Source organism: Pongo abelii, chromosome 1, assembly GCF_028885655.2.
Source record: "Pongo abelii isolate AG06213 chromosome 1, NHGRI_mPonAbe1-v2.0_pri, whole genome shotgun sequence".
Lineage (NCBI taxonomy): Eukaryota > Metazoa > Chordata > Mammalia > Primates > Hominidae > Pongo > Pongo abelii.
Window position 1 is genome coordinate 118,899,290 of NC_071985.2, and position 25,929 is coordinate 118,925,218.

The following is a 25,929-nucleotide window of genomic DNA, read 5'->3' on the forward strand; positions in this document are numbered from 1 at the left end:
TTGCTTGAATCTGGGAGGTAGAGGTCGCAGTGAGCTGAAATGGCACCACAGCACTCCAGCCTGGGCAACAAAGTGAGACCCTGTCTCAAAGAGAAATAAAAATTTAAAAATAATCTCTTGGCTGGGCGAGGTGGTTCATGCCTGTAATCCCAGCACTTTGGAAGGCCAAGGTGGAAGAACTGTTCAAGCCTAGGAGTTTGAGAGCAGCCTCGGCAACACAGCAATTGTCTCTACAAAAAAATTTTTCCAAATAGCCGGATGCAGTGGTTCACGCCTATGATCCCAGCACTTTGGGAGGCCGAGGCGGGGTTTTGCCATATTGACCAGGTTGGTCTTGACCTGGGATCAGGAGTTCAAGACCAGCCTGGCCAACATGGTGAAACCCCGTCTCTACTAAAAATACAAAAATTAACTGGGCATGGTGATGCGCACCTGTAATCCCAGCTACTTGGGAGGCTGAGGCATGAGAATCATTTGCACCCAGGAGGTGGAGGTTGCAGTGATCTGAGATTGCACCACTGCACTCCAGCCTAAGTGACAGAGCAACACTCTGTTAAAAAAAAAAAAAAGAAAAAAGCCGCAGCAAAAAGAGAAGGCTTAACTAAGATTCAGAGTCTCATAACAATGTGAAAATACCCAGATTTCAGTTGAAAATCACTTATTATACCAAGAACCAGGAAGATCTCAAAGTGAATTTAAAAAAGGATAATAGGTGACACACTGAGATGATACAGATGTCAGAATCATCTGACAAGGATTTTAAAGCAGCCAAGATAAAAATGCTTCAATGAGCAATTAAAAACATGGTTAAAACAACAACAACAAAAACAATAAAAAGAATGAAAATATAAAAAAAGAAAAAAGGTAAAAACATGCTTAAACCAAATTAAAAAATACAAAGCCTCATAAAAAAAAAAAAAGAGTCTCAGCAAAGAAACAAGATATAAAGAGAACCAAATGGAAATTTTAGAACTTAAAAATACAGTAACTGAAGCAAAATAGATGGGTTCAACAGCAGAACAGAGGGTATGGAAAAAAGAATTAATGAATTGAAAAGTAGAACAATAGAAATTGCCCAGTCTGAGCAACAGTGATAAAATAGACTGAAAAAAAAATAAGCAGAGCTGCAGGGTAACTAAGGGACAAAAAAAAAAAATCTAGCATTGTGTCATCAAAACCCCAGAAAGAAAAGAGAAAGGGCAGGGTTGAAAAAGTACTGGAAGATACATCATAATTAAATTTCTGAAAAAAAAAACAACAAAAAAGTTTTAGAAATCAGCCAGAAAAAGATGACACCTTAACTGTAGGAGGAAAACAATTAGAATGACAGCAGATTTTGCATTAGGAATCATAGAGGTCAGAAGGAAGTGGCACAATATTTTCCAAGTGCTGAAAGAAAATAACTGTCAATCCAGAGTTTCACACACAGTGAAAACATCCTTCAGGGCTGAAGGGGAAATCAAGACATTCTCAGATGAAGAAAAACTAAGATAATCTGTTACCAGTAGACCTACCCTAAAAAAATGGCAAAGGAAGCTTTCTAAACCGAAAGGGAATGAAAGAAGGAAGAAAGAACATAATAAACAAACGTGGGTAAATATAATAAACTTTCCTTCTCCTCTTGAGTTTTATAAATTATGTTTTACAATTGAAGTACAAATATAACACTGACTGATGTTGTTCTAGACGTATTAAAGGAAATATTTTAAATGATTATAACAGGAGGATGGTAACAAACATAAAGGAAGGTAAGGCTTCCACACTTGAACTGGTAAAATGATAACACCAGTAGAGTGTGATACCATATATCTATATCTATATCTAGAGCCATGACTAAAAAAAGGCTATACAAAGAGATATAATAAAACACACTATAGGTAAATCAAAATGGAATTCTAAAAAATGCAGGAAAGAGAAAACATCAGGAAAAAGAAAAGAGCAACGAGAAACAGAAAGAATAAAGAGAAAACAAAAAATAAAATAGCAGAATGAAACTTGACCATATTAATAATTACGTTAAACATATAAGCCTAAATACACCAATATTTACTGGTGGTAGAGTGAATTGCCAGATTGGCATAGAGAATTAAAAAACAATTCAACTATATGTTGTCTATGAGAAACTCACTTCAAATATATAAGAGGGCTAAAAACAAAGGAATGGAAAAAAGATATATCATGTAAACATGAATCAAAGGAAAGCAGGAGTGGCTATGTTAATATCAGATAAAGTAGACTTCAGAGCAAAGACAATTATTAGAGATAGGGAAAGATAATGATAAAAGGGTCAATCTGCCAGTAAGACATAATAGTCCTAAATGTATATAGACCAAACAATTAAGTTGCAAAATATGTGAGGAAAAACTCATAGAACTTAAAGGAGAGAAACAGATGATTCACAGTCATAGCCAGGGACTTCAATATTCTTCTTTCAACAATTTTGATAGAACTGGACAGAAAACCAGCAAGGATATAGGTGAACTCAACACCACTAACTGACAAAATCTAGTTGACACTTACAGAACACTCTACCTAATAAGAATACACATTCTTTTAAAGTGCTTATGGAAATATATATCAAGATAGAGTATATCCTGAGCCATAAAAATCTGAAAAATTTGAAAAATTTTTTTAAATTGAAATTAGCCTGGGAGCAGTAGCTCACACCTGTAATCCCAGCACTTTGGGAGGCCAAGGCAGACGGATCACATGAGGTCAGGAATTTGAGACCAGCCTGGCCAGCCTGGCCAAACCCCATGTCTACTAAATATACAAAAATTAGCCAGGTGTGGTGGTGGGCACCTGTAATCCCAGTTACATGGAGGGCTGAGGAAGGAGAATCACTTGAACCCAGTAGGCGGAGGTTGCAGTGAGCCGAGATAGCATCACTACACTCCAGCCTGGCCAACAAAGCGAGACTCTGTCTCAAAACAAAACAAAACAAAACAAAACATAACAACCGAAATTATACAGAATATATTTTCTGACCACAATAGAATCAAATTAGAAATCAGTAACAGAGACCGGGCATGGTGGCTCTTGCTTGTAATCCTAGCACTTTGAGAGGCCAAGGTGGGAGGATTCCTTGAGGCCAGGAGTTCAAAATGATCCTGGGTAACACAGGGGGACCCCCGTCTCTACAAAAATTAAAAACTCAGCCAGGTGTGATGGCATGTGCCTGTAGTCCCAGCTACTCAGGGGGCTGAGGTAGGAGGATTGCTTGAGCCTGGGAGGTCAAGGCTGCAATCAACTGTGATTGTGCCACTGCACTCCAACCTGGGTGACAGAGCAAGACCCTGTCTCAAAAATTAATTAATTAATTAAAAAAAGAAAAAAATCAGTAACAGAAAGGTAACGGAAAAGTATCTAAATCCTTGGAAATCAAACCACACTTTCCTAAATAATCTATTGGGTCAAAGAGAAAGTCTCAAAGGAAATAAAGAAACACACTGAATTAAACAAAAATGAAAATACAACATACCAAAATTTATGAGACAGAAGCTATAGCAGTACTGAGAGGGACCTTTATAGCACTAAGTGCATCCATTAGAAAACAGTATAGGTCTCAATAATCTAAGCTGTCACTCCAAGAATATAGAAAAAGAAATAAAGAGCAGATATCAATGAAATTGGAAACAATAATAGAGAAAAATCAGAATTGGTTTTTTGTTTGTTTTTGTTTTTTTGAGACAGAGTTTCACTCTATCACCCAGGATGGAGTGCAGTGGCACAATCTTGGCTCACTGCAACTTCCGCCTCCCAGGCTCAAGCAATTCTTCTGCCTTAGCCTCCCAAATAGCTGGGACTACAGGTATGTGCCACCATGCCCAGCTAATTTTTCTATTTTTGTAGAGATGGGGTTTTGCCATGTTGGCCAGGCTGGTCTTGAACTCCTGACCATCTGCTTGCCTCGGCCTCCCAAAGTGCTGGGATTACAGGCGTGAGCCAAGGCATCCAGCCTGTTTTTTTTAAAAGATTAAAAAAAAAATCGTTCTTTAACAAGATCAATGAAATTGACAAACCTTTTTAAAAACTGACACAGATAAAAAGGGAGAAAATAAAAATTACCAATATCAGGAATGAAATAGGAGCTATGTTGCCCAGGCTGATCTTGAACTCCTGGGCTCAAGGGATTTTCCTGCCTTGGCCCCCCAAAGTGCTAGGATTACAGCCGTGAGTCACCACACCCGGCCCAGAATGGATTATTTTCTCAAACACAATCTAACACAATTTACTTGGCATGACATAGATAATTTGAGTAGCCCCTTAGTGATTAGAAAAATTGAATTTGTAATTTTAAAACTCCCAAAAAAGAAATCTCAGGCCCACATAGTTTCACTAGAGAATTCTATCAAATGGTTAAGGAAGAATTAACACCAATTTTATACAGTCTATACTAGGAAATAGAAAAGGAAGAGATACTTTCCAATTAATATTTTTATTGTGGTATAATATATCATTTTAATTTACTATTTTAGCCATTTTTAAGTGTACAATATAGTGGCATTAAGTATATTCACAATGTTGAGTGACTATCACTATTTCTGGAACTTTCATTATTCTAAACAGACACTCTGTATCCATTAAACAATAACTCCCTATTCTCCCCTCCCATTGGCCCCTGGCAACCATCATTTTACTTTCTGTCTCTATGAATTTGACTACTGTAGGTACCTGATATGGGTGGAATCATATAGTATTTGTCCTTTTGTGTCTGGCTTATTTCACTTAGCGTAATGTCCTCAAGGTTCATCCATGTTGTAACATGTGTCAGAATTTTCTTACTCATTAAGGCTGAATAATATTCCATTGTATATGTTTATACACACACACACCACACACACATGCACACGTTTTGTTTATCCATTCATCCATCAATGGATACTTGAGTTCCTTCCACTTTTTGGCTGCTGTAATGCTGTGATGACCACAGGTATACAAATATATATTTGTATCCCTGCTTTTAATTACTTTGGGTATAACCCAGAAGTGGAATTACATGTGGTAATTCTATGTTTAGTTTTCTTTTAGAACAGCCATACTGTTTTCCATAGCAGCTGTGCCATTTTACATTCCCACCAACAGTACACAAGGATTCCAATTTCTCTACATCCTGGCCAACACTTTTTATTTTCTGTTTTTTGTTTGTTTGTTTGTTTGTTTTTTGAACGCAGTCTCGCTCTGTTGCCAGGCTGGAGTGCAGTGGCGCAATCTTGGCTCAATGCAACCTCCGCCTCCCGGGTTCAAGCGATTCTCCTGCCTCAGCCTCCCGAGTAGCTGGGATTATAAGCACATGCCACCACGCCCAGATAATTTTTGTATTTTTAGTAGAGATGGGGTTTCACCATGTTGGCCAGGATGGTCTCAATCTCTTGACCTCGTGATCCGCCGGCCTCGGCCTCCCAAAGTGCTGGGATTACAGGCGTGAACCACCACGCCTGGCCTATTTTGTTTTTTTGATGGCAGCCATCCTAATTAGGTGTGAAGTGGTATCTCATTGTGATTTTGATTTATATTTTCCTAATGATTAAACATCTTTCTGTGGTATATCCTTCTTGGAAAAATGTCTCTTCAAGTCCTTTGCCCTCCCCCACCCACCCCCACTTTTTTTTTAGTCAGGGTCTTGCTCTGTCATTCAAGCTGCAGTCCAGTGGCACCATCATGGCTCACTGAAGCCTCAAACTCCTGGGCCTTAAGTGATCCTCCCACTTCAGCTCCTGAGTAGCTGAAACTATAGGTATGCACTACCACACCAAGCTAATTTTTTTTTTAACTTTTTTTTTTTAGAGACAGGGTCTCATTATGTTGCCCAGGCTAGTCTCGAACTCCTGGCCTCAAGGAATCCTCCCACCTCAAACTCCCCAGTAGCTGAGACTACAAGCATGAGCCATGGTGCCCAGATTTTGCTCATTTTTTAATTGAGGCTGTATGCGGTGGCTCACGCCTGTAATCCCAGCACTTTGGGAGGCCGAGGCGGGCAGATCACTTGAGGTCAGGAGTTCGAGATCAGCCTGGCCAACATGGTGAAATCCCGTCTCTCCAACAAAGACAAAAATTAGCCAGGTGTGGTGGCATGTGCCTGTAATCCCAGGTACTTGGGAGGCTGATGCAGGAGAATTGCTGGAACCCAGGAGGCAGAGGCTGCAGTGAGCCGAGATCGCACCACGGCACTCTAGCCTGGGTGACACTGTCCCCCTCCACCAAAAAAAAAAAATTGAGTTGTTTACATGTTGTTGAGTTTTAGGAGTTCTCTATATATTCTGGATATTGATCCCTTATCAGATATGTGATTTGCAAATACCATTTTCCATTCAGTCAATGGGTTGCCTTTTTGCCTTTGTGTCCTTTGGTGTGTAAAAGTCTTAAATCTCAATGAAGTCTAATTTTCCTATTATTCTTTTGTTGTTTGTGCCTTTGGTGTCCTATCCAAGAAATCGTTGCCAAATCCAATGTCATGAAGCTTGTCCATTTTCTTATAAGAGTTTTACATTTTACTTGTTATGTTTAGGTATTTGATCAATTTTTGAGTTAATTTCTGTATCATAAGGGTCCAACTTCATTCTCTTTTTTTTTTTTTTTCTTTGAGACGGAGTTTCATTCTTGCTGCCCAGGGTGGAGGGCAATGGCATGATCTCGGCTCACTGGAACCTCCGCCTCCCGGGTTCAAGTGATTCTCCTGCCTCAGCCTCCTGAGTAGCTGGGATTACAGGCATGCGCCACCATGCCTGGCTAATTTTGTATTTTTAGTAGAGACGGGGTTTCTCCATGTTGGTCAGGCTGGTCTCAAACTCCCGACCTCAGGTGATCTGCCCGCCTCGGCCTCCCAAAGTGCTGGGATTACAGGCATGAGCCACCGCACCCAGCCTCAACTTCATTCTTTTGCATGTGTATATTCAGTTTTTCCCAGAATCATTTATTGAAAACACTCTCCTTTCTCCATTGAATTTTCTTGGCACTTTTGTCAAAAATCGATTGCCCACCATATGTAAATGTTTTTTTTTCAAAGCTCTTCTATTCCATTGGTCTTTAGTCTATACTATGTGAGTACCACACTGTTTTAATTACTGTAGCTCTGTTGCAATTTTTGAAATCAGGTAGTGTGTCATTCAGCTTTGCTCTTCTTTTTCAAGATTGTTTTGACTATTCAGTGCCCCTTGAGATTCCATGAATTTTAGTCTGTTTTTTAAACAAATTATGTAAAAATGCCATTGGGTTTTTGATAAGAATTGCATTGCATTTGTAGATCACTTTGAATGTCTATTTATTTATATGTTGTTTAATTTCTTTCAGCAAATCTTTGTAGTTTCAGTGTACAAGTCTTTTGCCTCCTTGGTTAAATCTATTCCTAAGTATTTTATTCTTTTTGATGCCATTATAAATATAACTGTTTCCTTAATGTTCTTTTCAGATTGTTCATTGCTAATGTATAGAAATGCAACTCATTTTATGTGTTCATTTTACATCCTGCAACTTTGAATTTGTTAGCTCTAGCAGATTTTTTGTGGAATCCCATATATAAAATCATGTCATCTGAGACTAGAGATAATTTTACTTCCTTTTTTTCCATTTTTTTTTTTTTTTTTTTTGAGATAGAATCTCACTCTGTTGCCCAGGCTGGAATGCAGTGGCACGATCTCGGCTCACTTCAACCTCTGCCTCCTGGGCTCAAGCAAGTCTCCTGCTTCAGCCTCCCGAATAGGTGGGATTACAGGTGTGTACCACATGCCTGGCTAATTTTTATATTTTTAGTAGAGACGGGCTTTCACCATGTTGGTCAGGCTGGTTTCGAACTCCTGACCTCAAGGGATCCACCCACCTCGGCCTCCCAAAGTGCTGAGATTACAGGCGTGAGCCACTGTGCGCAGCCTTTTCTTTCCAATTTGAATGCTTTTTTTTTCTTGCCTAAGAACAAAATTAATTTAAAAAATTACTTTAGCTAGAACTTCAGTACTATGTTGAATAGAAGTGGTAAAAGTTGGCATTCTTGTCTTGTTTTTGATCTTAGGGGAAAAGCTTTAAGTCTTTCATGTATGAATATGATGTTAATTATGGGTTTTCATATATGGCCTCTATCATGTTGAGAACATTTCCTTATATTCCTATTTTGTTAAGTGATTTTAACATGAATTTTGTCAAATGCTTTTTCTGCATCAATTGAGATGTTCAAAATGGATTTTAACATCTCTGAAATGAAGATATATTTTATAATCAATGGTATTTTAAGATTCTATGAACCACAATAACACATTTCATAATATGATAATTGCTATAAAAAATAAGGATTGGGAAGCTGAGGTGAGAGGAGCACTTGAACCCAGGAGGTCGACACTGCAGTGAGCCATGTTTGTGCCACTGCACTCTAGCCTGGATAACAGAATAAGACCCTAACTTAATTAAAAAAAAAAAAAAAATTGAAGCCAGGCACTGTGGTACACATCTGTAGTGTCCCAGCTACTTGGGAGGCTGAGGTAGGAGGACTGCTTGAGCCCAGGAGTTTGAGGCCAGACTGGGCAATATAGCGAGGCCCTGTCTCTTAAAAAAGAAGAAGATTGAGCGTGGCTGGACAGGGGTAGAAGTGTTATTTTAGGTTGGGTGGTCAGGGAAGGTTTCCTTATGCAGATGACAGTTAAGCAGAGATCTAATTACTTAGAAGGAGCCAGCCATGCAAAATTTGGTGCAAAAATATATTAATCAGGGGGAATAGTAAGTGTAAAAGCCTTGACTTGGAAATAAGTTTGGCATGCTAAAGTAATGGCAAGAAAACCGGTATACCTAGAGCATAGTGAGGAGGAAAAGAGTAGAACAAGATGAAATAGGTCCAGAGACCTGATAAGTACCTGTAAAGGGCTGAGATGCTGAAATTTCTAAAGGCAGAGTGTTTTTGAGACTAAAGTTACCCACCAAAGAACATTTTTAAAACTCCCACATTTGAAAAGATGATGATATACACAAATCCTTTCTAGTTTCTGTAACACTATTAATCCTTTATTCTGGTCATCTCAGTATATGAACGAGTTCTTGCTGAGTTCAATATTTTGGAAGCTAATCTAACCCTTTCATGAATTATTTTAAATCTTTTTATTTCCTGAAAAATTACTTTTCAGCCTTCTAAATATTAAAATATCTTATTGACATTGCTTCACTGAAAACCAGCCTCTGACTTATTTCTTTTAAAGAGTCAAGCAAAGTATTGTATTCCTGAGCAAAATCACACTCTCCAAGCAGACTCTTATTCTCCTAATTTACCAAAAAGGTGAGTACAATTTTATATATCTAAACGTTGACTAATTGTGTCTGGGAGATGAATCTCATGCTTATACATCATTGTGATGCTAGGAAGAGTCCTGTTTAGGGTATGGTGTCATCATTACGCTTTCTTTTTGTTTTAGTACCATAAAAGCAGCAAAAATGATGAACCAACAAAGGACAAAAATGGAAAACAAAGAATCTTCTTCCTTTGACTTTAGGACTTCTGAAATAAGTGCAAAGGAAGAGCTAGTTTTGCACCCTGCTAAATCAAGCACTTCTTTTGACTTTCTGGAGCTAAATTACGATTTTGACAAAAATGCTGACACAACCATGAAACGGCAGACAAAGGCATTTCCAATAGTTGGGGAGCCTCTTCAGAAGCATCAAAGTTTGGATTTGGGCTCTCTTTTGTTTGAGGGATGTTCTAATTCTAAACCTGTAAATGCAGCAGGAAGATATTTTAATTCAAAGGTGCCAATAACACGGACCAAATCAACTCCTTTTGAGTTGATACAGCAGAGAGAAACCAAGGAGGTGGACAGCAAGGAAAACTTTTCTTATTTGGAATCTCAGCCACATGATTCTTGTTTTGTAGAGATGCAGGCTGAAAAAGTAATGCATGTTTCTTTGGCAGAACTGAATTATTCACTGCCATATGACTCTAAACACCAAATACGTAATGCCTCTAATGTAAAGCACCATGACTCTAGTGCTCTTGGTGTATATTCTTACATACCTTTAGTGGAAGATCCTTATTTTTCATCACGGCCTCCAAGTGGTACCAGTTCTAAGATGTCTCTTGATTTACCTGAGAAGCAAGATGGAACTGTTTTTCCTTCTTCTTTGTTGCCAACATCCTCTACATCCCTCTTCTCTTATTACAATTCACATGATTCTTTATCACTGAATTCTCCAACCAATATTTCCCCACTATTGAACCAAGAGTCAGCTGTACTAGGTAAGTTATTTTTTAAAGTTTGCATAGAATTTTAGATTTCACTTTGTTTCTGTAGAATATTTGGTTTCTTCTCCTCTTCCCTCTTCTCCTCTGCTTCTTCTCTTTCTTTTTTCTCTTTTTTTTTTGAGATGGAGTCTCGCTTTGTCACCCAGGCTGGAGGGCAGTGGTGCAATCTTGGCTCAATGCAACTTCTGCTTCCAGAGTTCAAGCAATTCTCCTGCCTCAGCCTCCCGAGTAGCTGGGATTACAGGCGCGCACCACCATGCCCGGCTAATTTTTGTATTTTTAGCAGAGATGGAGTTTCACCATGTTGGCCAGGATGGTCTTGATCTCTTGACTTCATGATCTGCCTGCCTCGGCCTCCCAAAGTGCTGAGATTACAGGCATGAGCCACCACGCCTAGCCTGCTTCCTTCTCTTTCTTCTTCCTGCTACTCCTCAAATAAATACATTCCAGGAGTGTTTTAATGCTGTAATAAGTTGAAAATAGCAACATCAAACATAATATTCCATGAAACAGGCAACAATGGAGGCAATCAAGATCTGGTACAGGATCTGTACCAGCAGGAGTGCTTCTAAAGAAGGCACGCCTCATTTCTAGAAATGTATATCAAAGGCCCACAATATACTGTTTTTTTAAAATATTTTTTGAAACAGAATCTCACTATGTTGCCCATGCTGGAGTGCAGTGGTGTGAACATTACTCATTGCAGCCTTGATGTCCTGGGCTCAACCAATCCTCCCACCTCAGCCTCCCAAGTAGCTGGGACCACAGGGACACGCCACCATGCCTGGCTAATTTTTTTTTTTTTAGAAATGGGGTCTTGGTATGTTGCCCAGCCTGGTCTCGAAAATCTGGCCTCAAACAATCCTCCCACCTTGGCCTCCCAAAGTGCTGGGATTACAGGTGCAAGCCACCACACCTAGCTTCAGAATTTACTCAACATATAGAAGCAGCTTCCAAAGGAAGAGCAGAAAAAAATTTGATCAATAGCACCCAGAATTTTTGTTGCACAATTATGTGGCTAAAGTGAGTTGAACATATTGCTAAAAATTGAATTCTCTTCCTGCAGAAGTTGGAAGGGGAGAACCTGATTTCTTGCTCTTTTGTAGTAATTTCGTAGATGACAATACACGTTTAGTATTTTGTGTAAAAATTTTATCTTATGTATACCTTTACTTTCATGTTTTATCTCTTTTATAATTGTGTATTTTTGCATATAATGCATATTGTTCTGTTTTACTGATTAGTTTGAAAGTAGAAATGAGCATCCTGTTAGAGATGATGACAATAATTTGATGTGGAAGATGATGAGGGAAAGCAAAGAACAAGTTTAACTCTCTTAGGTATATCATCAAATAATTTGTAAAGCACATTCTACATAGATAGGAGGTGGAGAAAACTTTTGATCTATAATATTATTTATTGTAGAGTTTCTTAATAAATAGTTGTGTAGATCATTTGTAGCTTTGTTGCAAAAATATCTTATCTGGATCTAAGAAGTTCCTTCTGTGATTAGATTATTTTATACATTTTTAACCATTTAAATGTATTTTCTTTTCTTAGATACTCAAAATACCTTAAACTTCTCTGAGCATCTGCATCATTAAAAAACAGAGTGAGACTCCGTCTCAAAAAAAAATTAATTAATAAAAACATACCCTTATTTTCAGGGATTGTAACAATATCGTCATGTGCCATCTGGTGGCAGTTTCTTGTAATACCATTTAAAATGTTTAATAAAAACAATGTTCGTATAGAAATACAGAAGACTATCCTATACTGTTGTTTTGTAAAATGGAAAAATACCCATATTCTTGGATTTTGTATAGAATGAAGAGATACTGAAATCTTTATGATTTTACCTAATGTATAACTGAACCTTTTACATGTCAAAGCACTTTATAATGCTTTATTATATAGTCTATGTAAAACAAAAGTTATGTAGAAGATAATTCAAAGCTTCCAAAATTAATATGTTTTATGTTAACTGATACACCGTGACTCAATCAAAATGCTTTTGAGCTTTTATTTATTATTATTATTTATTTTTTGAGACGGAGTCTCCTGCTGACACCCAGGCTGGAGGGCAGTGGTGCAATCTTGGCTCACTGCAAGCTCCACCTCCCGGGTTCCACGCCATTCTCCCGCCTCAGCCTCCCGAGTAGCTGGGACTACAGGCACCCGCCACCACGCCCGGCTAATGTTTTGTGTTTTTAGTAGAGACGGGGTTTCACCATGTTAGCCAGGATGGTCTCGATCTCCTAACCTTGTGATCTGCCTGCCTCAGCCTCCCAAAGTGCTGGGATTACAGGCGTGAGCCACCGCACCCAGCCCTACTTTTGAGCTTTTAAAACAAACAATAAATGTTAAAGAATAAGCAAAAACCTCCTGGGTTTGTACCTTAAGATAATTTATTTTGCCTTTTCCTTGAATGAACAAGTGCCAACTTTACTGATAATGTTGCTTCAATGGAATTTAAATATAAATTATGGTAAATTTATATTTAATATTAGAATATAAGAATTTCCTTTGGATTGTTCTAATTAACAATTGTTACAATATTTCTGACATTTTGGATAGCAACTGCTCCAAGGATAGATGATGAAATCCCCCCTCCACTTCCTGTACGGACACCTGAATCATTTATTGTGGTTGAGGAAGCTGGTGAGTACAGTTCAGTAAGTATAAAATAAAGTGTAGGTCGGGCATGGTGGCTCATGCCTTTAATTCCAGCACTTTGGGAAGCTGATGTGTGAGCCTTGAGTTTGAGGAGTTCATTGAGGCCAGGAGTTCAAGACTAGCCTGTGCAACATAGTGAGACCTCATCTCTAAATTTTTTTTTAATTTAGCAGAGCAATGGCAGCATGCATGTGTAGTCCCAACTGCTTGGATGGTGGAGGCGAGAGGATCACTTGAGCCCAGGAGTTGGGGGCTGCAGTAAGCCATGATTGTGCCACTGCACTCCAGTCTGGGTGACAGAGCAAGACCCTGTCTCAAAAAATAAAATGAAGTGTGAATTAACTAGATTACTTCTCAGGTCCTTTCAATGTTTTATGTACTATTTGCTGAGCAACATTTGATGTCTAAAAGAATACTACTCCTAAGAACTGAACCATATGCACTTTCTTCCAGGAGAATTCTCACCAAATGTTCCCAAATCCTTATCCTCAGCTGTGAAGGTAAAAATTGGAACATCACTGGAATGGGGTGGAACATCCGAACCAAAGAAATTTGATGACTCTGTGAGACTTAGACCAAGCAAGGTCAATAATTTTTTAATGACTCTACTCATTTTGATTCAATAGACTACAGTTCTACTCCTTGTACTTTTAACACCCATCATTCAATAAATCCTAAGCACATACTAAATATAGAACAATGTCCTAGAGGATGTTGGGATAAAAAGGATGTATAAGACACAATTCTTGCCTGTAAGAAGCTTCTTGTCTAGTAGTAGAGATATAGGATGTGTACAAATCTTATTTTTGCCTATATTTATTATAACAAAGCAAATATGATCAATGTCATCTGAAAGATAAAGAATTTCAAGTGTAGGAGATGCCTCCAGGTTGGAAGTGATCAAGGAAGATTTAGTGAAAGAGGAAACATTTGAGCTGATTCTTGAAGGTTAAGGCAAAAATAAATGTTTCATACTTAAGTAGGAAGTTTGTTCACTGTAGTCATTTGGTAGGCTGTATGATGTTAGCTGTGATAATATGTTATAGAGAATGACAGGTGTGCATATTACTTAAGATAAACCTTTTGGAATAGTGTGGTTGATGGTAAAGTCAGAGATGGGGGTGGGAGGGGTTTGTGGATTAAATAGAAAATAATTATTGAAAGTAGGTGTGTCCTGCTTCTGGAGGAAAAATAGAAGTGTATCTAAAAATGTTATGCATTTCTATATATTCTGTGAACCAATTCTCTTAAAATTTGAGAGATCGGAAAAACAATTAAACATTTTAAAGTACCTACAATTGCAATGCTGATAGGCAAATATTCTCTGCCTTTCAAATTATAATTCTAATGTACTAGTAATTATTATTGTCATTAATAATAGGCACATATATTTATCTTAACAACTCCCAGAGGAAAGAAAAATCACTCTTTCCAATGTTATGAAGTAACTTCAATTTCCGCAACTTACCTCTAATTAAATTTTCAGGGAAATGTTTTAGGTGGGACAGAAATAAGTCAGAAGGGGATCAATTTAGGACTAATTGCCATGGGATATAAAAATCATTGTAAGAGTGAAAGATGCCATTTCATAATTCAGCACATTTACAAATTAGGAAAAATAGGGTCTACATTTCATAATTATCTCTACAGCTATATTAAATATAATTTCAAAAATGCCATTTTTTGCTTTGAGTTTGTATAATTTGTATACATATTCTTCTTTCACTTTTCCTTTCTTTTTTTCTTTTAGAGTGTAAAACTCCGAAGTCCTAAATCAGGTAAAAATTTCTCTTGGCTTTAGATGACATTTAGCCCTGAGATTGGAAGAATGGTTCGTTAAGTTTAGAGTAATTCACTTCAGGAAGTTACTTGGTTCCCATAATAGCTTACAGTATTTATTGATTTATTTCTGGCTTTCCCAGACTAGAAATTTTGTTAAGAGCAAGGTGAAGACAGGATTTTAGAATTCTGCTCCTTAATATATAACCATTTAAAAATTATTTCAGAGAGAATCTTTTAAAACTTTGCAGCTTTTCCACTATAGAGATTTTCCCACTGTTAACAGTGTGATTCAAAAAATTATTTCTGGCCACTTAATTCTTTAATTTGCTGTTGCCTCTCCAGTACTCGCCTGAGCTTTGCCTGCTTCATGCATTGAAGAACAAAAACTAACATTTATTGGGCACTTCCAGGTACTTTGTTTACATTATCACAAGTGGTAGTTGCCCTTAACATATTTATTCATATTGTCATATTATTCAAATACATATACAGATAATATAAAGGTTAAAAAACATGGGCTTTGCCAGGAATTTGAGGCTGCAGTGAGCTATAATGGCACCACTGCACCCAGCCTGTATGACAGAGCAAGATGCTGTCTCTAAAAAACATGACAACAGGCCAGGTGCAGTGGCTCACACCTGTAATCCCAGCACTTTGGGAGGCCAAAGCTGGTGGATCACGAGGTCAAGAGATCGAGACCATCCTGGCCAACATGGTGAAACCCTGTCTCTACTAAAAATACAAAAATTAGCTGGGTGTGGTGGCGGGCGCCTGTAGTCCCAGCTACTGGGGAGGCTGAGGCAGGAGAATCGCTTGAACCTGGGAGGTGGAGGTTGCAGTGAGCTGAGATTGCACCACTGCACTCCAGCCTGGGTGACAGAGCGAGACTCCATCTCAAAAACAAAACAAAACAAAACAAAACATGACAACAAAAACAAGGGCTTTAGAGTCAGATAGGCTGTAAGTCACATCCCTGGTCTATGATGAATTATCAACATGCATAAACTTGGTTAAATTACATACTTTCTCCATCTATTTTTCTCATTTATAAAAGAATAGAATCCCTTAGATAATTTTTATGAGGATTGAATACGATAATGTTATAAAGCTTTTAGCTTAGTATTTGTCAAATAAGTCCTCATTAAATATTATCAATTATAATTTTTATTAATCATTAAATAAGCATTTTATTAAGCAACTTCTGTGAACCTTACACAGGGTTAGAATAGGCAGGATGTATGAGAAAGAGTACTACTTAATGCTTATATTCAAATAGAGTAGATAAAATTAATACTCACATGGAACCACTAAGTGATAATCTGTGTGGCACTGACTGTAATCACCAGGAGTCTGGGAAAACAGGATGGCATCACTGGAGTGGTTAGGAAAGTTTTTGCTGAGTGGAAGAAAGAACTTTAAATAATTTGTATAGACAGAGAGAAAAAAGGAGGGAATTCCAGCAGCAGGGATCAGCCTACCAATGACTCAAAGGTAGAAATGAGCATGATGTGTATGGAGAAATGGTGAGTAGGTTATTTTTTATTGCAATAGATATTCTAGTTTGTGAAATACAGAAAATAAATTTGGGTAAATAAGATGTGGGGCAAGATTCTGAAGGACTTAAAAAAGCTAGTCACATGAAATATCCAGAATAGACAGATCCATAAAGATAGAAGCAGATTAGTGATTGCCAAGGGCTGGGGGAAAGAGGAAAATAGGGAGTGATGACTTAATGGGTGCAGAATTTCCTTATAGGGTGATAAAAAGTATTCTGGAACTAAATAGTGGTGATGGTTGTACAATACTGTGAATGTGCTAAATGTCACTAATGGCAAATCTTATGTGTATTTTACCACATACACCCAAAGTTAGGCAGAGGAATTTAGATTTAATGTAGTAACAGGCATTATGGGTTCTTTGTTAGGGGAGTATTAAGATGAAATGGAATTTTAGGGAAATATTTACTGGAATACTGTTAATGAACAACTTTAGTTTTCAGAATATCCCCTAACAGCAAACTGGAAGATGATGAACTACTTCAGAGTAGTTATTAAGTATTTATTAAATGCCTACTGTATGCCAGTTATTTTATTAGGTGCTAGAAATAAGTACTACACGTGTATTACCCAGCATGTAAGAAATAAGACAATTTATTGATAAGACAAATTCTAAGGACTAAACAAACCCAATGACCAATGACATGTGAACCTCTTGTACTTTACTGCATTTTCATTTTCAAAAGGAATTAATATAATAATAATACTCAGCACCATATAATTAAATGCTTATGTCAGTAGAATACCATCTGTATCTTTAGAAGTTTACATCATGGGAAAATATGTCCATTACTGAAAATCTTCATCATGGAAAATTTCAAACACACATTTAAAACCTACCTTATCACACCAATACAATTAATAATAATAACTTAATAGTAACTAATATCCAGACTGTTCAGTTTTCAATTGTCTCAAAAATGTCTTTTTACAGTTGGTTTATTCAAATCTGGATTCAAACAAAATCTAAACATTTCATTTGGTTTGTAAGTTTGTCTTCTTAAATCTGTCTTTTGAAATCTGTAACAGTTCTCCCTTCTTTTTTTAATATTTTCTTTTTAAATATATAACCGTTCTCCTTTCTATACTTTTCATATCATTTATTTGTTGAAGAGAGTGGGTCATTTGTCTTAAAATACTGCTTAACATTCTAGATTTGGCTAATTGTATCACAATGGTTTTATTTAACATGTTCCTCTATCCCCAATATTTCATGCAAAACGGTTGTTAGATCTAGAAGCTTGATTATATTCGGTTTCAGTGTCTTTGGGAGAATACTTCTGAAGTGAGCTATACATTTTTGATGAATCATAGGCTCATTGGCTAATAAGGTAGAAAAACAAAGTTCTTGAGGCTCCAGTCATTTTTCAGATAATATTTTATTTGGTGATTGTCAGTTAAGATTGATTGATTAAAAAATTATACAAAGAGAAAAGGGTGTTGACTTATGACTTTTAATTGATGGATTTCTCTGGTTTATTGTATACTTTCTTATCACAGAACTACATCAAGATCGTTCTTCTCCCCCACCTCCTCTCCCAGAAAGAACTCTAGAGTCCTTCTTTCTTGCCGATGAAGATTGTAAGTGGTGCACTTTCTCTCAAAAAAATCATAAAAATGAAAATGTTAAAAGATTAACAATAAAGTAGGACCTAAATGGAAAGGTACAAAAATGATTACACAAAAGAATACATTTTAAAAGCCCTTAATATATAGTCAAAATAATGCCTAAAAAAGCCAAGCTAACAATTTATTATATGTAACATGAAGGCTTAAGAAGGTATGCAATGGAACATGTTTTTCTCCTTTTTTTTTTTTTTAAGGTATGCAGGCCCAATCTATAGAAACATATTCTACTAGCTATCCTGACACCATGGAAAATTCAACATCTTCAAAACAGACACTGAAGACTCCTGGAAAAAGTTTCACAAGGAGTAAGGTAAAGAAGATAAGAGTTTTGGGAAACATGCCAGAAGCTTTCCTTTACTGAAAGTTTCCCCCTCCCCAGCATTAAGATGGAAAATTAGATTAAATATCTTTACTAAAACCAATTGTTGATATTATAACAGTCAAAATTAATAGAAGGAAACCAAAAAGAAGAAAAAATACAACTTAAAGAGGCATTTGTCAGAGGGAGAGGATCAGAAAAAATACCTATTGGGTACTATGCTTATTACCTGGGTGACAAAATTATCTGTACAGCAAACCCTTGTGACACGCAGTTTACCTATATAACAAACTGGCACACATACCCCTGAAGCTAAAATAAAAATTAAAAAATAAAAATAAAAATAAATGAAGAAAAAAATCTACTTCTCCCTAAGGTTGATTTATAAATGTAAAAGATGCCCAATGAAACTACCAACTTGTTTATTTCTGGAACTAGATAAACTGAATTCAAAGTTCATATGGGAGTAGGGGGAAGCAGGACTAATCAGAAACCTGCAAATAAATAATAAATAAAAATAGTTTAGATAAATGTCTTTCTAAAATAATTCTTAAAAATAAAAATAAATAAGAAAAGCAATGAAAGAGAGTCACCTTAGCAGATATTCGAATATGGCAAAGCCTCAATTAAAATGGCATGATAGGCCCAGCATGATGGCTCATGCCTGTAATCCCAGCCTTTGGGAGGCCAAGGTGGGCAGATCACTTGAGCTCAGGATTCGAGACCAGCCTGGGCAACATGGCAAAATCCCGTCTCTACCAAAAATACAAAAAATTAGCCAGGCATGGTGGTGTGTGCCTGCGGTCCCAGCTACTCAGGAGGCTGAGGTGGGAGGATTGGTCGAGCCTGGAAGGTGGAGACTGCAGAGATTGTGCCACTGTACTCCAGCCTGGGTGAGAGTGAGACGTCATCTCAAAAATTTAAATATAAATATAAAATGGCATATTAGTGCATAAAAAGAAACATATACGAGCAGAGTAAAAGGGAAAGTTCTGAAACAGATCCAAATATATGTAGAAATTTAGTATATAATGAAGGTGGTATCTCAAAATCAGGGGATAAAGATGGATGGTTTAATAACTGTTGTTGGATCAAATAACCACCTGAAAAAAAGCAGGGTCTATTCCCTACATCTATACCAGGATAAATTCTAAGTCGCTAAACGATTAAAATGTTAAACAAACAAACAAACAAAAAAACCTTCAATCCATAGAAGACCTAAAGAAGCTTGGAAAGTCTTTTATAACCTGGGAGTGTGAATGACCTTTATAACTTACTCAAAATCCGGAGGCCGTAAGAAAAGAGATAGATAAATTCAGCTAAATAAAAGAGAAAATGTATGCATGGTAAAACAATCACCTTAAAAATCAAAAGACAAAGAACAAATTGGAGGAAAAAAAATCTGCAACTGGCACCACAGCCAAAGGGGTTATTACTCTAATAGATAAAGAACTGTTAGAAATTCATAGAAAATAATAACCCCCAAATAAAAATGGGCAAAAATAGGTGATCAGATGGTTTGAAGAAAATAAATGAGCATGGTATGCCCTTTATACATTTGATATGTTCAATTTCATTCATAATGAAAAAATTACAAATTAAAACCACAGCGACATATTGCTTTTCATCTATCAGAATGGTAAATTCCAAAAGTTTGATTACACTCTCTGTTAGGGAGGCTATGGGGAAATAAGCACACTCAATGTTGTTGGTGAGAATGTCAAGCGGTACAACTTCTTTTTACAATTTTTTTTTTTAAATTAGAGATGGGGTCTTGCTATGTTGTCCAGGATGGGGTCTCCTATGTTGCCAACTAATGGACTCAAGCGATCCTCCTGCCTTGGCCTCCCAAAGTGCTGGGATTACAGGTGTGAGCCACTAGAAGTGAAATTTATCCTACAAATATGCTTGCATACACATGAAATGACATGTATACCAAGTATTCATTGCAGCATTATCTGTAAGAGCAGATGACTGGAAACAACATAATTAATAGTGTTAATTGTTAGGGGAACTGATTAAATGAATCATAAATCATGTTATATCCATACAAATGGAATACTGTGCAGCTAAAAAAGAATTAGGACTTTCTCAATATATTTATATATAATTTATTAACTTTTACTTAAAAAAAGGAATATGATACATATGTGTATTTACTTATATATTCATAAGTAACTCTGGAAGGATACTAACTACAGAGGATAAAAAACTAACAGTGGTTATCTACAGGAGGAGCATTAGAAACTGAGTAGTAGATTGAAGACAAGGATGGGAGCATTTTTACTAGGATTTCCTGACTTGTAAATAAATCATCTATTTTTAAAAAAATAACTAAAAATGTTACAAATAAATAATTTATTAAATATCTATTCCATGGAAGAGCACATTTCTGTTAGGTGTTAGGAAAACAGAAATGTCATAAAGGATAACTATTTGCCCTTAAAAACAGTATAGTTAATCTGCTGGAACAGAACACCTTTGAGAAACATGAAAATTATCAAGAAGAATAAGATGCCATGAAGCAGATTAAAAACATACATGCTGAAGAAATGTGGAGTAAAGAAGAAATTTGGGTAGCTTCCTTGAAGAGATAAATTAGAGACTCCACCGTAAAAGTGGGGGAAGGAAATATGGCTAACAGTATGGAAGGTGGCCTTAGTAAATTGAATATAGAATATGACTGGCAAAAATTCTTGGCTAGAATGGAAATGGCTGTGTATCATGGATATATTCAGAAGCCATTGTGGATTCTGAAATGGTCCTAATAAAGGAGAGAAGTGGGAATTTCATCCCCTCTACCCCTCTGAGTCCCTTCCCTTCCCTTCCCTTCCCTTCTCCCTTCACTTCCCTTCCTCTCTCTCTCTTTCTCTTTCTTTCTTTTTTAGACAGGATCTTGCTCTGTTGCCCACGCTAGAGTGCAGTGGCATAAATATGGCTGACTGCAGCCTTGACCTCCTGGACTCAAGTGATCCTCCTGCATCAGCCTTTTGAGTGGCTGGGAACACAGGTCTGCACCACCATGCCTGGCTTTTTAAAATTTTTGGGAGAGATGGGGTCTCACCATGTTGCCCAGTCTGGTCTTGAACTCCCTGGCCTCAAGGGAACCTCCCACTTGAGCCTCCCAAAGTGCTGGAATTACAGGCATGAGCCACTTTGCCAGCACTCCACTGCTCCCCGTCAATACTCTGATAGCATAATTAAAAATAAATTTATTGGCTGGGCGCGGTGGCTCACGCCTGTAATCCCAGCACTTTGGAAGGCCAAGGCGGGTGGGTCACGAGGTCAGGAGTTCGAGACCAGCCTGGCCAATATGGTGAAACCCTGTCTTTACTAAAAATACAAAAAATTAGCCAGGCATGGTGGCAGGCGCCTGTAGTCCCAGCTACTCAGGAGGCTGAGGCAGAAGGATCGCTTGAACCCGGGAGGCGGAGGTTGCAGTGAGCTGAGATCACGCCACTGCACTCCAGCCTGGGCGATAGAGCGAGACTCCATCTCAACAACAACAACAACAACAACAACAACAAAATTTATTAATCTTTTTTGAAAGACATGTTCTCACTCTGTCGCCCAGGCTGGAACACAGTGGTGGGATCAGAGCTCACTGTAGCCTTGAACTCCTGGGATCAAGCAGACCTCCTGCCTCAGCCTCCCCAGTAGCTGCTACCACACTCAGCTAATATTTTTTTTACTTTTTGTAGGGATAGGGGTCTTGCTATGTTGCCCAAGATGGTCCTGAACTCCTGAGCTCAAACAATCCTCCTGCCTTGGCCTCTCAAAGTGCCAGGATTACAGGTGTGAGCCACTGCGCTCATCCTCTGATACTATTATTTCAAAATATGTAGTGTGATACTTGCATGGGTGATATAAATAGCAAGATAAAATCAAGTAGAGGTTTTGCACTGAATTAAAAATGGCAAGATGGAAAAACAACTTTGTACATTTTCATGGCTATTTTTAAGGAAATTAAATTCTTTTCACTTAAGTCTATATTTCTACTTGATTAAAGTATTTCAAGTTTCACAGGAAAAAAAACTAACATTTTCCCTTTCTTTACTTTTGTAGAGTTTGAAAATTTTGCGAAACATGAAAAAGAGTAAGTTGGTACTTATGTTTAAAAATATCATTTTCTCAATTTTGTAATTTTTCTTTATATAACCAACCAATATTGTGAAAAGATTAACAATATTATTCCTAAACAGAGCCTCCCTAGGGTCCTATGAATCAAAACAATCACCCATAGGCCTCCTTTTTTTTTTTTTTTTTTTTTTTTTGCTAGGCTTCACAATACTAATATTGGGCAGGGAGTAGGCGATGAGAAGTCTTCTGTTTAATACACAAGAATAATAATTAGTACAATGGCATTTAAAAAATTTTTAAATATATTTTTAAAATTTATTTTAATAGCAGAGACAGGGTTTCACCATATTGCCCAGGTTGGTCTCGAACTCCTGGGCTCAAGTGATCCTCCTGCCTTGGCCTCCCAAAGTGCTGGGATTACAGGCATAAGCCACTGCACCCAGCCAATGTTTGGTACTTTCTACCCATCCTAAGATGCTGTCATACAATTAGATTATTTAAAATTTCCAGCAGTCTAACCTCAGATGTATTTTCTTTGAAAATAGTCACAGCAAAGCATATTGTGAACAAATGTGTTGACTTCATGAAATAAGCAAAGCATTGACACATTTCCATTTTTACTAAGTATTATTAGCAATAAAAGTCTGTTGCTTACTATTTTTGCTATATTGTAATGAAAATAAAATCTATTGAGTCCTGAAACTGTGGAAAATTATCTTAGAAATCTTATTTACAAATATAAAATATAAAAACCACGGTGATGGCTGGGTGTGGTGGCTCATGCCTGTAATCCCAGCACTTTGGGAGGCCGAGGCAGGTGGATCACGAGATCAGGAGTTTGAGACCAGCCTGGCCAACACAGTGTAACCCCGTCTCTACTAAAAATACAAAAATTAGCTGGGTGTGGTGGCATGCGCCTGTAGTCCCAGCTACTCGGGAGGCTGAGGCAGGAGGATTGCTTAAACTCGGGATGTGGAGATTGCGGTGAGCCAAGATTGCGCCACTGCACTCCAGTCTGGGCAACAGAGCGAGACTCCATCTCAAAAAAAAAAAAAAAAAAAAAAGAACCATGGTGATAAACTTAAAAAAATTTTTGATACATTTGGTTAATCAGTGAAAGAGCAGTTATTTGACATTAAACTGGTACTATAGGGAGAGACAAAAAGCACTGAGAAAATCTGATTTAAGGTATAGCCTAAGAAAGAAGGTTTCCTTTTGGGTTTTCATTCTATCTCCCTACCCAAAAGCTCCAGGTTCTTGAGCTAGTTTGCTATCATTGCCATTATAGCTGATCTCTGACACGAACTCATGATGGCTGAAGTATAGTTGGAAAACATACCTTTTCTCCTAAAAAGAGTCAAAAGAGAATTTAAACATTTCAAATGGAAATTATGGTAGGAAACAAGGGAAATAAAATAGCCAAGTGCAAAAAAATGAGTGACTTAAATGGTTAACCAAAGATTGGTTTGATCTACCTAACTCAGAAAACAGTTTTCTTTCTCTAGCTCTAACTCTGCCTAGAATATCAAATAAAGAAACAGAAACTTCAGGTAGATTTAGGTTGGCACAGCTTTGAAGATATAGTGGAACTTTCAGAGATTGAGTCTTATTTCTAAGTAAGAGCTCCCAGTTCATTCTTTGGATCTAGGCTGTGCTGTATTTTTCAGTTACCTTGATTCTCTGGTCTTTTGCCCTTAAATGAAGAACATCTGGCTCCCAAAATTGATCCTGAAGCTTTAGACTGAAGCTTTAGACACATACTTCATATGTGTCCACAGCCCCTTCCAGATGGTTCATGATTCTGGAATTCCATGTGTTCTCCCTGTAGCCTGCATCTCCCACTGGTCTGTAAAGCTGGTCCTACTTTTAATGAAATTAGGATTCTTCGTCTGTTATTTTAAGCTAGTATCTAAGCCTAGTGTCATTCACTCATTCATTCAATGAATATTTGTTGAGTGTCTACTATGTTCCAGGCATTCTGTAAGGCACTTGGTATATGATGGTGAACAGAACAGATATGGGCTCTGCCTTTGTGGAATGTAAGTTTGGTGAGGGATTCCAACATTAAACAAACAACATTAAACAAAATTTGGTTGACCATATTCACAAATATATACTTAATAACACATGATAAATGCTATGAAGGAAAACAAAAGGGCAACTATGAGAGGATAACAAAGGGGATCCACTTTAGAATGAGTAGTCCAAGAAAGCCCCCGTTTTTTTTTGAGACGGAGTCTAGCTCTGTCGCCCAGGCTGGAGTGCAATGACGCGATCTTGGCTCACTGCAACCTCCCCCTCCCAGGTTCAAGCGATTCTCCTGCCTCAGCCTCCCTAGTGCTGGGACGACAGGCACACACCATTATGCCCAGCTAATTTTTGTATTTTTAGTAGAGACGAGGTTTTACCGTGTTGGCCAGGATGGTCTTGATCTCCCGACCTTATGATCCACCCACCTCGGCCTCCCAAAGTGCTGGGATTACAGGCGTGAGCCACTGCGCCCTGCCCAAGAAACCCTTTTTAAGGAAGTGACAATTGAACCCAAAACATGAAGGAGCAGCCAGCCAGCCAAAGGGTCCAGAGGAGTATTTCAGATAGAGGGAACAAAATCTCTGAGGTATGAGATTTTGGTGTATTGTAGAAACTCAAAGGAAAGCCATCTTAGATGCAGGGTAGTAAGTAAAGAGGAGACAGGAGTAAGGCGAAGCTGGAAAGATCAGGGAGGAGCAGTTAGATTTTTATGGGTCATGCATGGTAAGTGGTTTATTTTAAGTGTAATGGGAATCCATAAAAGGGTTTTAGGCAGAGATGTTACATGCTCTGTTTCCTATTTATTTTTAAACATGCTTCACAGAAAAGTATAAAATGATCACGCTGGCTGCTATATACAGAATGAATTATAGAGTGACAAGAGTGGAAGCTGTCAACTGTTGGTGGGAAACTTTAATTGCTCAGAAATCCTTTAGTTACAAGTGACAGAAAACCTAACGTAAGCTGACTTAAGCAGAAAAGGGGAATTTACTGGCTTGTAACAATGGTCCAAATGATGTAATCAGAACCTAAATTCTCATTTCATGTCTCTCAGGTTAGTCTCACTCTGTGTTAACTCATTCATAGGCAGGTTTTTATCATGTGAGTTCAGGCTTATGATGGAAAAAAATAACTCTTTATTGGTTTTCAAGCCACACTGTGATGACTAGTGCCAACTGGGTCTGATTGTCTTGACTTGGTTCATTTGCCCATCCCTGAACCAATTATTGCCAGTATAGTCAATGTTCTGATTAGGCAGGATAGTGTCATGCCCTAATATTTAACACTTATTACATGTGGACACTGTCCAATCAGGAATGAGGTCAGACCTATACATCTGGTGTGACCATGCCAATATATCAACTGAAAATCAGCCCTAGTTATAGGTCATTTCCTTAATCTAAAGGTACAATCAGCTCTACTGGAAGCATGGGAACTGAAAACTGGGGAGGGGTAGTTTCCTAAAGGAAAATTCAAGTTCTATTATCAGAAGAGGGAATGAAGTTTAGGCAGGCAGCATAAATATATCCATGATAGGCCGGGTGCAGTGGCTCATGACTGTATTCCCAGCACTTTGGGAGGCCAAGGCAGGCAGATCACGAGGTCAGGAGTTCGAGACCAGCCTGGCCAACATGGTGAAACCC

General features: G+C 37.7%; 1 protein-coding gene across 4 annotated transcripts in view; it reads left to right on the forward strand.

Annotated features, from left to right (window-relative positions):
* PTPN22 (protein tyrosine phosphatase non-receptor type 22) overlaps positions 1 to 25,929 on the forward strand; it is a 56,596-nt gene that overhangs the window by 23,828 nt on the left and 6,839 nt on the right. The window contains exons 12-19 of one of the 4 annotated variants that reach the window (XM_002810406.4): positions 9,177 to 9,253; positions 9,390 to 10,207; positions 12,791 to 12,874; positions 13,343 to 13,473; positions 14,640 to 14,667; positions 17,728 to 17,808; positions 18,051 to 18,166; positions 22,241 to 22,271. In XM_002810406.4, the coding sequence (XP_002810452.1) occupies positions 9,177 to 9,253; positions 9,390 to 10,207; positions 12,791 to 12,874; positions 13,343 to 13,473; positions 14,640 to 14,667; positions 17,728 to 17,808; positions 18,051 to 18,166; positions 22,241 to 22,271 (1,366 nt within the window). Of the gene's footprint in view, positions 1 to 9,176; positions 9,254 to 9,389; positions 10,208 to 12,790; positions 12,875 to 13,342; positions 13,474 to 14,639; positions 14,668 to 15,013; positions 15,091 to 17,727; positions 17,809 to 18,050; positions 18,167 to 22,240; positions 22,272 to 25,929 lie in introns of those variants that run through there. The other 3 variants (XM_054554027.2, XM_009246060.3, XM_063718042.1) reach the window with 3 other exon arrangements.